We start from the raw sequence: 16,080 nt of genomic DNA, 5'->3' as shown, positions 1-16,080 counted from the left end.
TATGGAATGCAAAGGTTTCGTATTTGATGCCTAAAACAAAATACTGTACATCCACACAGAAACATTCACAGTAATAAAACAACAGAAAAAAGGGAAACTCCAATAATCCTGTGGCATCCCCAAATATGCACATTATAATACCTTTGATGTAACATCTCCAGTTAAACATTTTCATCTGTTACTGTCTGGCGGATGCACCTCAGATAATACGATTAAAGGTTTATTGGGAACAAAAGCCTCTTATGTCATTGTTGCTGTCCGAATCCTGGTGGTTAAAACATTCTCTCTTAACAAAGGACCGCCCCTCTAAATGAATGGACAAAAAAAGCAGGATAACAGATCAAATATAACATTCTCCGCAGTAATGGCAGGAGGTCGGTTCTCACCAGCACTGCTGGTGCTTCTTTGCCATGTTCTCTTTGGCAGCTCTTCCTTCCAGCCAGCTCTGGTGCTGGACATGGCAAAAATTCTACTCGACAACTACTGCTTCCCAGAGAATCTGGTCGGCATGCAGGAGGCCATTCAGCAAGCCATCAACAGTGGAGAAATCCTCAAAATATCTGACCGCAAGACCTTGGCATCTGTGCTGACAGTTGGCGTGCAGGGTGCACTCAATGACCCTCGACTAACTGTGTCCTTCGAGCCAAACTTTGTCCCAGTGATGCCGCCCGCCCTCCCTTCTCTCCCCACCGAGCAGCTCATCCGTCTGGTCAGGAACTCTGTGAAGCTGGAGGTCCTGGAGAATAACGTGGGTTACCTGAGGATCGACCAGATCATAGGGGAGGAGACGGCCGCCAAGCTTGGCCCGCTGCTCCGGGACAACGTCTGGAACAAGGTTGCCAACACCTCCTCGTTAATCTTTGACCTGCGCTACAGCACAGCTGGGGAGCTGTCCGGAGTCCCGTTCATCATCTCCTACTTCTCCGACCCAGAACCTCTCATTCACATTGACACTGTGTTCGATCGACCCTCCAACACGACTAAGGAGCTGTGGACTATGTCGTCTATCATGGGAGAGCGGTACGGAAAGCGAAAAGACCTCATCGTATTAACCAGTAAGCGTACTATGGGTGCGGCTGAGGCAGTCGCCTACACTCTGAAGCATTTGAAGAGGGCGAACATTGTTGGAGAGAGGTCAGCCGGGGGGTCAGTGAAAGTGGAGAAGATAAGAATAGGAGATTCTGGTTTCTACATCACAATTCCAGTGGCCAGGTCAGTGAACCCAATAACAGGCCAAAGCTGGGAAGTGAGTGGAGTATCTCCCTCTGTAAATATCAATGCCAAGGAGGCTGTTGCTAACGCCCAAAATCTACTGGCGGTCAGGAGTGCCATTCCAAGGGCCATCCAGAGCGTCTCTGACATCATCAGGCAGTACTACTCATTCACAGACAGAGTACCGGCTTTCCTTCAACATCTGGAATCCACTGATTTCTTCTCTGTCATTTCAGAGGAGGACCTGGCGAATAAACTCAACAATGAACTGCAGTCTGTCTCAGAGGACCCTCGTCTGATGATCAAACTGACCCAAGATCACCCGGTTATCATTGAGGAAGACTTTGAACCTGAGAACATACCAGGTGATCCAGCATTTCTCAGGAACTTGGTGGATACAGTCTTCAAAGTACGCATCCTAACTGGAAACACTGGTTATCTCCGCTTCGACAAGTTTGGAGACGTGTCAGTGATGGCCAAATTAGGAGAGCAGATTGCCCAAAAAATCTGGGAGGCCCTCAAAGACACAGAGAACCTCATCATCGACCTGCGATACAACACAGGCGGGTCCTCAGCTTCCATGGGCATCCTGCTCTCCTTCCTCCAAGACCCATCACAACAGTTCCACTTCTTCACCATATACGACAGGATCCAGAACACCACCACTGAGTTTAACACGCTTTCCGGCCTCCTAGGCCCACTCTATGGGTCTAAACGTGGAGTGTACATCCTGACTAGTCACTATACCGCCAGTGCAGGGGAGGAATTTGCTTATCTGATGCAGTCGCTGCACCGTGGCACCCTCATCGGGGAAATCACATCTGGGACCCTGATGCACTCCAAGTCATTCCAGGTGGAAGACACAGACATTGTCATCACCGTCCCCTTCATAAACTTCATAGACAACAACGGGGAGTGCTGGCTAGGTGGAGGCGTGGTCCCCGATGCCATAGTGCTTGCTGAGGAGGCCGTGGACCACGCCCATGAGATAATAGAGTTTCACAAGGAGGTTCTGTCACTGGTGGAGGGGACAGGGGAGCTCTTGGAAGTACACTATGCCATCCCTGAGGTCGCCAACAAGGTCAGTAGAGTGCTGCTCACCAAATGGGCCGAAGGCTCATATCGATCAGTGGTCGACTATGAGTCTCTGGCATCCCAGCTAACAGCTGACCTCCAGGAGACGTCAGGCGACCACCGGCTGCACATATTCTACTGCGACATCGAACCCGAGTCTCTGCATGACATGCCAAAAATCCCAACAGCTCAGGAGGTGGGTTACATCATTGACACGCTGTTCAAGATCGAGGTGATGCCCGGGAACGTGGGCTATCTGAGGTTCGATATGATGGCAGACATAGAAGTGATGAGAGCCATCGGCCCTCAGTTGATCAAACTGGTGTGGAGCAAGCTGGTGAACACGGACACAATGATCATTGACATGAGATACAACACAGGTGGTTACTCCACAGCCATCCCGCTCCTCTGTACCTACTTCTTCGATGCTGAGCCCCTGAGGCACCTTTACACCGTCTTTGACCGCTCTACAACCACCATGACCGAGGTCATGACCCTGCCTCAGATCCAGGGTCAGAGGTACGGCTCCACCAAGGATATCTACATCCTCACTAGTCAAATGACAGGGTCAGCTGCCGAAGTGTTCACACGGGCCATGAAGGACCTGAACAGAGTGAAGGTGATTGGGGAGGCGACCATCGGAGGGTCCCTGTCCAGCGGCACCTACCAGATCGGGAATAGTATCCTGTATGCTTCCATACCTAACCAGGTGGTCCTGAGTGCTGTTACTGGGAAGGTGTGGAGTGTCTCTGGGGTCGAGCCACACGTTGCTGCCCAGGCAAATGATGCTCTGAGTGTTGCACAGAGAATCATTGCAGCCAGGCTTTTAAAGCAAGATAAAGGGAAATAGTGGTCATGTTTTAATTTCTCTTTCCTTTAAATGTTTACTTTGTTTGTGCTGTATTTGGAATTATGTTATTTTTCCTGTGTAATTTCTAACAGAAATGTTATTTATTATCATAATTTTTCTGTAACCTGACATAATGTATCTGTGGTATAATATATCCACCCCAAGGAAAGCTATTTTGGTTCTCTTATTTGAAATCTTAAAATAGTAGATTGCACATTATTATTTAGAAAATATACAGATCAATAACTGTCGCAGCACTGGGATCAAATGAGTTGCCTTCGATGAATTTGACCAACCCCTCTGTGCGTCATTTTGTTTGAGAAATCGGATTAGATTTCGAAGTAAATCCTCTTGTTTATATGTTATGAATATCTAAATGTATTTTTTTATCTCTTTGATGTAACTCTTTGGGCTATATTTGTGTTGGCCTAAATATGGGTGAGGAAACAGGGTTGATATTTCATTTCATTGTACTATCACGGACTTCATTTGATTATCGCTAAAAACTTTATACTTCTATATTAATCTGCTTTTAAATGCATCTGTTATTTGTCCTTTTCTCCATTTGTTAAGTCATGCAATGTAGAGGAGTCTTTAGCCAGTTAGTAGAGGGAGCATTTCCTATACAAAACTGTAGTGAACTACTGTACTCAGTTCTCCTACTGTGTATTTAGCATCAACGATAACCACATGAACTCATTATGAATAGTGTAATATCGGTTAACCTAGTTTCACGTAATTGGTCAAATGCTTGATTAAGTTCTGGGCTCATACATGTTAGGAGAAAAGACTATAGAACAAGGATCGGAACCAGAACGAAGAGCATCCCTTTTTTATCATGACAGATCTGCGGTACCATTTATGTTTACATAGTCTATCCACATGAAATGATGACTAGCGTCATGACCAAACGGAGGCCATATACTGTAGTTTAGAAGAGAAAACACAAATGTTCTATTTTACGCTGGTATAGTAGGTTGACTAGAACTGTAGAGCAAATGTTGTTGGTTCCTGGTAAGTTTCATTTGATTTTTAATCAACACTAAACTGTTAAATAAACTTGTGAGTTATTGATTACCTGAGATGAACTGTTCAGAGCTCAATGTCATATTTACAGACCATAATATTGGGTCAGCCAATGGGAAATTAAGAAAGAGGGGGTGGACGACTTGATTATTTTATGTTCTAAGTTTTAAGTATAAATTCTAAGTACAAGTTCTACGTTCTAAGTACAATTTTATGTCCTTATGTCCTAAGTATAAATTCTATGTTCCAAGTATAAATTCTATATTCTAAGGATAATGCTGAGTGTGAGATTAGACTCCTAAATATGGTATAAGGACAGGTAATATTACACTTAAGATCAACTTACTGACCAACAGAAGGCCTAATTATAAGGTACAAAAAAATATATATATATATTTATATCTAGTTATATCTAGTTAACATTGATGTTCAATCAGTGAGATGTTTTCTTCAAATGAAAAATAATCATAAATGTATACAGTAATGTGAATATTTCCACCAAGTATAATCACAGCAGTTATTTGTGTCTAGTCAAACCTTACCTCACATGCACAGCAACAAACATATTTTTAACACCTACATCTTGGGCAACATGCTGCACCTACATTGTTAGCTTGTTATTGTCTTACCCAAGTACTCAGGATAATACGATTAAAGGTTTATTGTGAGGAAAAGCCTTGTGTGTGTTAACAGAAACTTTCAGGAGAAAGAGTCTCATTTGACCAAGGACCTCTTTGCAGACGTACCTTCCACCGCAGAGCAGCTACTACTGTGGTTTACTGCAATCTAGAAACCCGACAAGATGGCAAAGTCTCTCCTCTTGTTGGCATCGGTGGTGGTCTTCGGCAATGTTGCCATCCACAGCGCTTTTGCACCCGACCTGATTGTAGACATGGCTAAAATTCTCCTGGACAACTACTGCTCTCCGGAGAAGCTGACTGGCATGCAGGAGGCCATTGACGCTGCGAGCAGCAATACAGAGATCCTCAGCATCCCTGACCCCGACACTCTCGCTTCTGTCCTGACCGGTGGGGTCCAGAGTACCATCAATGACCCCCGACTGGTCATCTCCAATGAGCCCAACTATGTCCCTGCGGTGGTCCCTGCCCTGCCACCCCTGCCACCGGACCAGCTTATCGGCGTGCTCCAGAGCTCCATTAAGCTGGAGGTCTTAGAGGGCAACATCGGCTACCTGAGGATCGACCACATCATCGGGGAGGAGTTGGCCGACAAGATTGGCACCCTCCTCCTGGAGCTGGTCTGGAAAAAGATCCTGCCCACGTCCGCTCTGATCTTTGACCTCCGCTACACAGGCAGCGGGGATCTGTCTGGCATCCCATACATTGTGTCTTATTTCACCGACGCCGAGCCTCTGATTCACATCGACAGCGTGTACGACCGTCCCTCCGACACCACCACCGAGATGTGGTCCATGCCCACACTGCTGGGCGAGAGGTACGGAACCAAGAAATCCCTCGTCATCCTGACCAGTGCAAACACCAAGGGAATTGCAGAGGATGTCGCCTACTGTCTGAAGAACCTCAAGAGGGCCACAATCGTTGGGGAGAAAACTGCTGGCGGGTCCGTGAAAATTGACAAGATCAAGATCGGGGACACAGACTTCTATGTCACAGTGCCCTCGGCTAAGTCCATCAACCCAATCACAGGGAAGTCTTGGGAGGTCACCGGCGTGACGCCCGATGTTGAGGTCGATGCTGAAGATGCCCTGGCTGTTGCCATTAAGATCATTAACCTCCGTGCCGAGATCCCTGCCATTCTCGAGGCAACTGGCACTCTGGTGGCCGACAACTACGCCTTTGAGAATGTCGGAGCGGACGTTGCAGAGAAGCTGGCAGCAGCGAGCGGTGACTACAACTTGATCTCTTCAAAGGTGGATCTGGAGACTAAACTCTCCGCTGACCTCATGACACTGTCTGGAGACAAGTGCCTGAAGACCACACACAACACCCCACCCCTGCCACCAATGGTAAGACACATTTGATGTTGTATTGTATTTCTAGCCTTTGTGATACATTTATCTATAGAGAATACTTTTATGTGAATCCAGAGAGCAACTTTTTAATGAATATTTGCCTGAAAAATATATATATTGAATTTCAGTATTAATTTGGGGGACAATTTTGAGACATTTTATGTTGATTTCAGAACCCATCTCCAGAGATGTTCATTGAGCTGATCAAGGTCTCCTTCCACACGGATCTTTTTGAGAACAACATTGGCTACCTGCGCTTTGACATGTTTGGTAACTTCGAGGAGGTTCAGGCCATTGCCCAGATCATCGTGGAGCATGTGTGGAACAAAGTTGTTAACACTGACGCTCTGATTGTTGATCTCAGGTACAGATGTAGGATCATAATTTGATCACACCGTTGCAGAAGAATGTAAAACTAGTTGTGTGTATGAGGTTTAAAAAGGCTTCTGAAGTTTGTCATTTTGATTTTCCCTTATGAAAAATGTATCAACCCTTACAAAAATGTTCATGAATTATAATTCCCATAATAATTCACATTTACTGTTGCTGCATAATTATTTTCCTGCTGTGGCAAACTGGCTAAAATTACGATCCTACATCTGTAGAACTTCTCTTTATAAGTGAAAATCAAAAGCTCAAATTACGAGCATAGCAATTGGAGGAACATATTTATGTTCACCAAGATGAACAGAGTTACAGAGTGGCTTACCATTTCGTTGGGTTAAATGGGGACAGTTGCACCATCGGGAAAGTTTTTATTTACAACATGTTCATCTTTTATATTGAATGAGTTTGCATAATTGATTTTGCAGAAACAACGTTGGCGGGGCCACTACTGCCATTGCGGGCTTCTGCTCCTACTTCTTTGATGCAGACAAGCAGGTCTTGCTGGACAAACTGTACGACAGACCGTCTGGCACCACTAAGGAGCTGTGGACTCTACCTGAGCTCACAGGTTTAAAAAAAACTCAAACGTTTCATAATGTGCACTGTATAATGAGTTTATCGATTTGGATTAAGCAGAACACAACTGTGCGCTGTCAGCAGATGAAAATGACTCTCATCTTCTCTCTCAGGTGCGAGGTATGGCTCTAAGAAGAGCCTGATCATCTTGACCAGCAGAGCCACGGCCGGCGCCGCCGAGGAGTTTGTCTACATCATGAAGAAGCATGGTCGGGCCATGATCGTGGGCGAGACCACCAACGGTGCCTCACACCCCCCTGAGACCTTCCGCGTGGGCGACAGTGATGTGTTCCTGAGCATCCCCACCACCCATTCAGACACAGCCCAGGGCCCCGCCTGGGAGGGTGCCGGGGTCACCCCTCACATCCCCGTGCCCGCCGACGCAGCCCTGGACACCGCCAAGGGCATCCTCAACAAGCACTTCGCCGGTGCTAAGAAGTGAAGTCTCCAACTGTGGATGTTGGCAGCCAAAGGCGTTTAGGATCTTATGTTCTCAGAGGAGAGAAGTGTGTAGGGTACCGTTAAATGTAATTGACCAAATTTAGGCAACCAGCCTCTGCACCTAAGCTTTCTTTCTGTAGCCTGTTCTCGTTTTGCAAGAAAATGTGAGAGGTTCTGAACCAGTTTGTGGTTTGTTTTTACTTATAGTTTTTACTTCTGAAAACTACTGTGATTGCAGAATGATTTAAGAAAGTGTGAGTGAATGGAAATGTTATACTGAAATGTGACTCTTAAAGGAGTGGTTCAGAAACGATGTTTGTGTTTGAGTTACTGATCCACTAGCCTTTGTGGCAATGATTTGTCAAAGCAGCTTAGATCTTTGGCTGTCAAAAATAATGTGAATTGTAAATTGTGCGAGAGCAGGAAAGCTGAAACTAGTTTAAAAAGCAGCGTTGGATCAAATGCTGAAATATTTGTAATGACATATTTGCTTTTCCTATGATATTTCTCCTGTAATTTCAAGTAACATTGTTAGGACCTTTACAAACACATTGTCCTGTCTGTTGGGGGAGCATTCTTACATTTGATGCAGGGTCTTTTTGCTGTGTATGGGAAGTAGTGTTGTGTCCATACATAGTGACTTGCCATGTGAAGACATTTGGGTTGTATCAATTCCAATTGGTGGGACACAATAAAGGCAATGGAAACACAATAATACATATGTGTATTGTTTTATAAGAGAGGTTAGGAGTTGATCAAGAAAACCAAGCAGCTTTTTATATCATATAACACCAAACACATTATAATTACTACAATTCCTACCAGATTTTCTCCCGATGGCAATTAAACACACCAACAAAATGGAATCAATCCCAGCCATTGTTACACAACTTTCCGTTACAGCCTCTTGTAATAATCCAAACCAACAAATTAGTGAGATTATGGCTGAGATAAACTGTGTTTCAGCTCTAAGTAGCAAAAGCTTTTTACAAAAACTACTCATTCAGATGAGAATTTAAAACCTGAGAACAATTATCAGTCTGTCAATTCAAGTCATACTTACCCATTCTAGTTGCTTTCTGCAGTTTCAATTTGGTCTGCAATACACAAACACAGTTTATTAGTACTCTGTTAGAGGATATATTAAATCAGCCAATATAATTACATTGACTCCCTTTGTCTCTTTTCAATCTACACCATTCTATTCAACCACTGGGATGCAAATCCATTCCACCCAGGAGATGGCAGTGCAGCTGTAACATCTCAGAGGCACACACAGATACTAATCAGTGAGAGAGTGAGAACAGACCAGCTTTTGGCGAGCACCTTTTCAAAACAAGGATTTAACAGGATACGTTATGCAGGGAATACCACGTACATAAACACGTGCAGAGCCGAGGGACAAGAGATACAACACAACACTACATAAAGAGAGACCTAAGACAACAAAACAGCCAGGCAGCAACACATGACAATACAGCATGGTAGCAACACAACATGACAACAACATGTTAGCAGCACGAAACATGGTACAAACATTATAGGGCACAGACAAAGGCACAAAGGGCAAGAAGGTAGAGACAACAATTCTTCATGCAAAGCAGCCACAACTGTCAGCAAGAGTGTCCATGATTGAGTCTTTGAATGAAGAGATGAATGAAGCTAATGAATGAAGCTAATCACAGATCACATACAGTAGCTAAAGTTTAGCTGTTATGTGTGTGTGTGTGTGTGTGTGTGTGTGTGTGTGTGTGTGTGTGTGTGTGTGTGTGTACAGTGTGTACAGTGTGTACAGTGTGTGTACAGTGTGTACAGTGTGTGTGTGTGTGTGTGTGTGTGTGTGTACAGTGTGTGTACAGTATGTGTGTGTGTGTGTTCTGTATTTCATGTACTGTATGCACTGCACTGTATTGTACTATATGTTTCCATTGTGTGAAAAAGTAGATAGAGTAATGGGAAAAATGATCAATGGAGAAATACATGTTAAGACAGACGTCCGGTTTTCCTGTAGTCATCACATTCATTTGATCATTCTTACTTCACTTGTCTCTGGAGGCGTAACTTTGCTTTACAGCTGACTCATGCGGTACCTGCAGCAGCTTGCTGGCTATGGATTAAATACTGTGGACATCACTACAGCTTCTGCCTACTTGGCTCTTCAACATTCAGCCTCTGAGAGAGGATGAGAATGTGCCAATCAACATGTGTTCATTACAGTCCCAGTAATTGCATGTCATTATAAATGTGTAGGCTAATTACATGACAATTACATAGTCACATCATTCCACAGTGCTAATTAACTGGAAGGGCCAGCCCAGTAAACAAGGGTTAAGGTAGGTTACAAGTCAGTGGTAACCTACAAGAGGTGAGATTTTATCTTGAATAAATCTATTAACTTTGTTTGTCTAGAGAAGTATACAGAAACTGCAAGCAGCAATGAGCTGCAAGCAGCAATGAACGGGGTTCACAGGATGACAGAAAGGAAACAAGATCAGTTGGATAACTGTAACGGCTGTCGTGGGTTGAAGAAGGTGAGGACCAAGGTGCAGCGTGGTAAGTGTTCATATTTTATTATGAATTGAACACTGAATGGAAAAACAAAAAAAGAGAATGAACGAAACCGAAACAGTTCTGTCTGGCACAGAATACAAAAACAGAAAACAACTACCCACCAACACAGGTGGGAACAGGCTACCTAAGTATGGTTCTCAATCAGAGACAACGATTGACAGCTGCCTCTGATTGGGAACCATACCAGGCCAAACACATGGAAATACAACACACAGAACAAAACATAGAATGAAAAACATAGAATGCCCACCCCAACTCGCGCCCTGACCAAACCAAAATAGAGACATAAAAAAGAACTAAGGTCAGGACGTGACAATAACAAAGCAAGCACACTATCATTTAGGAACTATCTTCCTTTATGTGCAATCAGTGAAAGCATTACCATGTTTATCTCTTAAAGGGATATTTTGGGATTTCTTGATTAGACAATAGGCCTTACATGTCATCCGTGTGTAAGCCCAACAAGGTGGGAAAACATAACAGCCCAATACAGAAACAAGAATATCTCTGGTAAGAAGAAGGGCAGGGGTGTATGCCTTATGATTGACGAGACGTGGTGTGATCATAACAACATACAGGAACTAAAGTCCTTTTGTTCACCTGACCTAGAATTCCTTACAATCAAATGCAGACCACATTATCTACCAAGAGAATTCTCTTCGATTATAATTACAGTCGAGTATATCCCGCCCCAAGCAGACACCTCAACGGCCCTGAAAGAACTTCATTTGACTCTATGTAAACTGGAAACAACATATCTTGAGGCTGCATTTATTGTAGCTGGGGATTTTAACAAGGCTAATCTGAAAACAAAGGCTCCCTAAATTTGATCAGCATATTGAATGCGCGACCCGGGCTGGCAAAACCCTGGATCATTGTTATTATAACTTCCGCAATGCTGACCACGACTCCATTGTGTTGCTCCCAGCCTATAGACAGAAACTAAAACAGGAAGCGCCCGTGCTCAGATCTGTTCAACGCTGGTCCGACCAATCAGATTCCACGCTTCAAGATTGCTTCGATCACGTGGACTGGGATATGTTCCGCATGGCGTCGGACAGTAACATTGATGAATACGCTGATTCAGTGAGCGAGTTTATTAGCAAGTGCATCGGTGATGTTGTACCCACAGCGTCTATTAAAGCATTCCCCAACCAGAAACCGTGGATTGATGGCAGCATTCGCGCACAACTGAAAGCGTGAACCACAGCTTTTAATGAGGGCAAGGTGACCGGAAACATGACCGACTACAAACTGTGTACCTATTCCCTTCGCAAGGCAATCAAACAATCTAAGCGTCAGTATAGAGACAAAGTAGAGTCGCAATTCAACGGCTCAGACCCGAGAGGTATGTGGCAGGGTCTACAGTCAATCACGGACTACAAAATGAAAACCAGCCCGGTCGCAGACCACGATGTCTTGCTTCCAGATAAACTATACAACTTCTTTGCTAGCTTTGAGGACAACACAGTGCCACTGACACGGCCCGCTACCAAAACCTGTGGGCTCTCCTTCACTGCAGCCAAAGTGAGTAAAACATTTAAATGTGTTAACCCTCACAAGGCTGCCAGCCCAGACGGCATCCCCAGCCGCGTCCTCAGAGCATGCGCAGACCAGCTGGCTGGTGTGTTTACGGACATATTCAATCAATCCTTATCCCAGTCTGCTGTTCCCACATGCTTCAAGAGGGCCACCATTGTTCCTGTTCCGAAAAAAGCGAAAGTAACTGAGCTAAATGACTATCGCCCCGTAGCACTCACTTCCGTCATCATGAAGTGCTTTGAGAGACTAGTCAAGGACCATGTCACCTCCACCCTACCTGACACCTTAGACCCACTCCAATTTGCTTACCGCCCCAATAGGTCCACAGACGACGCAATCGCAATCACACTGCACACTGTCCTAACCTATCTGGACAAGAGGAATACCTATGTAAGAATGCTGTTCTGCGACTACAGCTCAGCATTTAACACCATAGTACCCTCCAAACTCGTCATTAAGCTCGAGACCCTGGGTCTCGACCCCGCCCTGTCCTGGACCTCCTGACAGGGTCTTGGACTTCCTGACGGGCCGCCCCCAGGTGGTGAGGGTAGGTAACAACATCTCCACCCCGCTGATCCTCAACACTGGGGCCCCACAAGGGTGCGTTCTCAGCCATCTCCTGTACTCCCTGTTCACCTATGACTGAGTGGCCATGCACGCCTCCAACTCAATCATCAAGTTTGTAGACGACACTACAGTGGTAGGCTTGATTACCAACAACGACGAGACGGCCTACAGGGTGGAGGAGGTGAGGGCCCTCGGAGTGTGATGTCAGGAAAATAACCTCACACTCAATGTCAACAAAACAAAGGAGATGATTGTGGACTTCAGGAAACAGCAGAGGGAGCAGCCCCCTATCCACATCGATGGGACAGTAGAGGAGAAGGTGGAAAGTTTTAAGTTCCTCGGCGTACACATCACGGACAAACTGAAATGGTCCACCCACACAGACAGCGTGGTGAAGAAGGTGCAGCAGCGCCTCTTCAACCTCAGGAGACTGAAGAAATTTGGCTTGTCACCAAAAACACTCACAAACGTTTACAGATGCACAATCAAGAGCATCCTGTCGGGCTGTATCACCGCATGGTACGGCAACTGCTCCGCCCACAACCGTAAGGCTCTCCAGAGGGTAGTGATGTCTGCACAACGCATCACCGGGGGCAAACGACCTGCCCTCCAGAACACCTACACCACCCGATGTCACAGGAAGGTCAAAAAGATCATCAAGAACAACAACCACCTGAGCCATTGCCTGTTCACCCCGCTATCATCCAGAAGGGGAGGTCAGTACAGGTGTATCAAAGCGGGGACCGAGAGACTGAAAAACAGCTTCTATCTCAAGGCCATCAGACTGTTAATAAACAGCCATCACTAACATTGAGTGGCTGCTGCCAACATACTGACTCATCTCTAGCCACTTTAATAATGGAAAAATGTATGCAATAAATGTATCACGAGCTACTTTAAACAATGCCACTTATATAATGTTTACATACCCTACATTACTCATCTCATATGTATATACTGTACTCTATACCATCTACTGCATCTTGCCTCTGCCGTTCGGCCATCGCTCATTCATATATTTTTATGTACATATTCTTATTCATTCCTTTACACTTGTGTGTATAACATTTACATTTAAGTCATTTAGCAGACGCTCTTATCCAGAGCGACTTACAAATTGGTGCATTCACCTTATGACATCCAGTGGAACAGTAGTGCATCTAAATCTTTTAAGGGGGGGGGGGGTGAGAGGGATTACTTTATCCTATCCTACTACTAAGGAAATTGTTAGGTTAGATTACTTGTTAGATATTACTGCATGGTCGGAACTATGAGCACAAGCATTTAGCTACACTCGCATTAACATCTGCTAACCATGTGTATGTGACAAATACAATTTTATTTTATTCTATATAATTTTCTTATTTTCATGACAAGCTTATAGTTCAATAGCTATTGATGAGAGAAAACCGTATATACAATATAAAACTAACTTTACCATGGTGCCGAACCGAACCATAGCCTATGCCTACCGGTTCTCTAAAAAGTTTGGTAAACAATACTTTCCGTTTTGAGCAGCTGAATAACAAACCGCACAGACAACCGGTAGAGTTTAAAGCTGTAATATGTAACTTGTTGGGCGACATGACCAAATTCACATGGAAATGTGAGTTGTAGATCTGTCATTCTCAATGAAAGCATGTCTAAGAACTGGTAGATCTCTTCTATGTGCAGTATTTCTATGCTTCCCATTCTTACGTTTCGTTTTAGCATCTCCACACTATACTTGCTTGTTTTGACACATAAACTGAAATTAGGCGAACTATTCACATTTTTGCAAACAGGAAATGACGACGCGCTTTCTGCATAGCGCACCTTAAAATGTAATTTTATTAAACATTCTTGTAAAGAACAGTTATAGGATTGTTCAGCCATTAGTTTCAGGCTGTATATACAAATTGATTAATCAGACTGGTCTTATGCTGGGATGGGCTGTGAAAAGGCTAGTAATATGCACAGTAACGGTGAGTGGGTCAAATCACTGGGGAAGCCAAGCCGGAGAGAAAAGACATATTACAACCTGCAGTGTGTGTTGTGATAATTGCATTGTTTGCTTTATAACCTGTTAGTTTATATACCTTGCAAACATGATATATAGGCCTAAGGCCGAGACAATAAGAAGACACAGTGGCAGAATAAATTCAACCACGTATTTGTTTCATCACAAAACTGGAGAGCAACCTCTGTCAGGTGATTTCTGTGATTTCTTTCCGCTTGTGTGCGTTCATGCAAGTAGATGTTGACTCACCCTACTTGAAGAGAAACACCAATGTCCTCCTCCTCTCTTTCATGTTGATGAAACGTTCTGTGATGCCGTCATACAGTACACACTTACATTTTTGTTGTCCTAGGCTACCTGGCTAAAATGTTTGCTCGCCAGCTTAAATTCCTTTCATGTGCAACATTAGCAAGTGAACATTAGCCTTCTACATCTAGCTACATATTGAACGTCCATCATCTCAGGCCAGGGGCACAATGTATGAATTTATGGCTGGATCAGAATCGCTGTTATAATCATTGGCCAGTACGGAGAATTAAGTAAAACAACAAGTCAATCTTCATCCATGGCTAATTTAGGAAATGGCCAATTTTAGCTAGCTAGCCACCAGGGGACAACACAACGAGATGCAACAATTCAAGTTGTTTCTGTCAATGACATATTGCTCTAGTTGTGATGTGATTGGAGTGAAGCCAAATCCAAACTAGCTTCCCATTACATTTTTTTTTGGTGCTCCAGGACCATTCACAGTTGAGCTCACTCAGTTCAGCTCAATGTTGATTGGCTATTATTTTATCCTTATGACTCATACCATACTCAATAGAGCCCAACAGCAGATGTGTCATAATACCATAACACCTAGCAGTCAAACAGGGATTTGTTAAATTTAACTAGGTAAGTCAGTTAAGAACAAATTCTCTCTACCCCAGCCAAACCCAGATGACTCTGGGCAAATTGTGCGCCACCATATGGGACTCCCAATCACAGGCAGGTGTGACACAGTCTGGATTCGAACCAGAGACTGTAGTGACACCTCTTGCACTGAGATGCAGTGCCTTAGACCGCTGCGCCACTCTGGAGCCCATGGTGGTTCCTAATAATTTTTCCACCATTCATTTTTCCCATAGGGAATTTTCAAAACACCTAAAACTGTGTTTTGTGTATGAATATCCTGGCGTTACATTTCAATAATCATGTAAATCTCTCGGACAAGTTGACTTTAATCAACATATTTGGCTGTATTTACTCTCAGATTCTAAAATGCTAATTAGCATCAAAGTAGACATCATGCAAGACTACAAATCCCTGCAAGCTCCTGCAAGTCATCTCTAGCTGAGACCTTTGCTAATAGGGATTGTCAATTGAAAACGTGCACACAACAGTTCACAGAATTATCAATTGAAAAAAATGTTGCCAATTTATTAATGATTAAATGTAGCCAACATTAGATAATTAATCCAGAGATTCTTACCTTTGCCTCGATTTGGCAGTTTCGTCCAGATCATCATGGCATTTGTAGTTCTTTATGATAGCCACATTAGCAGCTAATTAGCATTTCATGGGAGGGGGGGGGGGGGTAAATATAGGCAAATATATAAATATATTGATAAAAGTCACGTTGTCCTATAGAGATTTAAATCCAAATGTCTTGCCAGGGTAAACCTACAAGAAACTCAGCCCTTATTTTAAGTGTTTCTAAAATCCCCTTTGGGAAAATGGATGGTGGAGAATTTTTTTTTTAACAATTTCCTTGTTTGACTGCTAGGTTTTCTGGGTATAATGACTCATACTGTGGTACTCTATTAGCCTACAATAACATTCTGGACAGATGGGATTTTGGTG

General features: G+C 43.9%; 2 protein-coding genes across 2 annotated transcripts; both read left to right on the top strand.

Moving 5' to 3' along the window:
• The first annotated feature begins 252 nt into the window (after positions 1 to 252).
• LOC135563943 (retinol-binding protein 3-like) lies at positions 253 to 4,218 on the top strand. The gene has a single exon (XM_065007923.1). The coding sequence runs from the start codon at positions 311 to 313 to the stop codon at positions 3,134 to 3,136; it is 2,826 nt and encodes a 941-aa protein (XP_064863995.1). The 5' UTR covers positions 253 to 310; the 3' UTR covers positions 3,137 to 4,218.
• A 628-nt stretch (positions 4,219 to 4,846) lies between these two features.
• On the top strand, positions 4,847 to 8,717 carry LOC115106404 (retinol-binding protein 3-like). Its single transcript, XM_029629107.2, has 4 exons — positions 4,847 to 6,149; positions 6,329 to 6,519; positions 6,968 to 7,110; positions 7,232 to 8,717. The coding sequence occupies exons 1-4, from the start codon at positions 4,965 to 4,967 to the stop codon at positions 7,558 to 7,560; spliced, it is 1,848 nt and encodes a 615-aa protein (XP_029484967.2). The 5' UTR covers positions 4,847 to 4,964; the 3' UTR covers positions 7,561 to 8,717.
• The last annotated feature ends 7,363 nt before the right edge of the window (positions 8,718 to 16,080 follow it).

Source organism: Oncorhynchus nerka, linkage group LG23, assembly GCF_034236695.1.
Source record: "Oncorhynchus nerka isolate Pitt River linkage group LG23, Oner_Uvic_2.0, whole genome shotgun sequence".
NCBI lineage: Eukaryota > Metazoa > Chordata > Actinopteri > Salmoniformes > Salmonidae > Oncorhynchus > Oncorhynchus nerka.
This window is presented reverse-complemented; position numbering and strand designations above follow the sequence as displayed.

Bases quoted from the DNA above. Each gene is read 5' to 3' on its own strand.
- LOC135563943 (XM_065007923.1), top strand. From the start codon at position 311: ATGAATGGACAAAAAAAGCAGGATAACAGATCAAATATAACATTCTCC.
- LOC115106404 (XM_029629107.2), top strand. From the start codon at position 4,965: ATGGCAAAGTCTCTCCTCTTGTTGGCATCGGTGGTGGTCTTCGGCAAT. The intron at 6,520-6,967 runs GTACAGATGTAG...TTGATTTTGCAG, and splicing joins GCTCTGATTGTTGATCTCAG to AAACAACGTTGGCGGGGCCA. The intron at 7,111-7,231 runs GTTTAAAAAAAA...CTTCTCTCTCAG, and splicing joins GACTCTACCTGAGCTCACAG to GTGCGAGGTATGGCTCTAAG.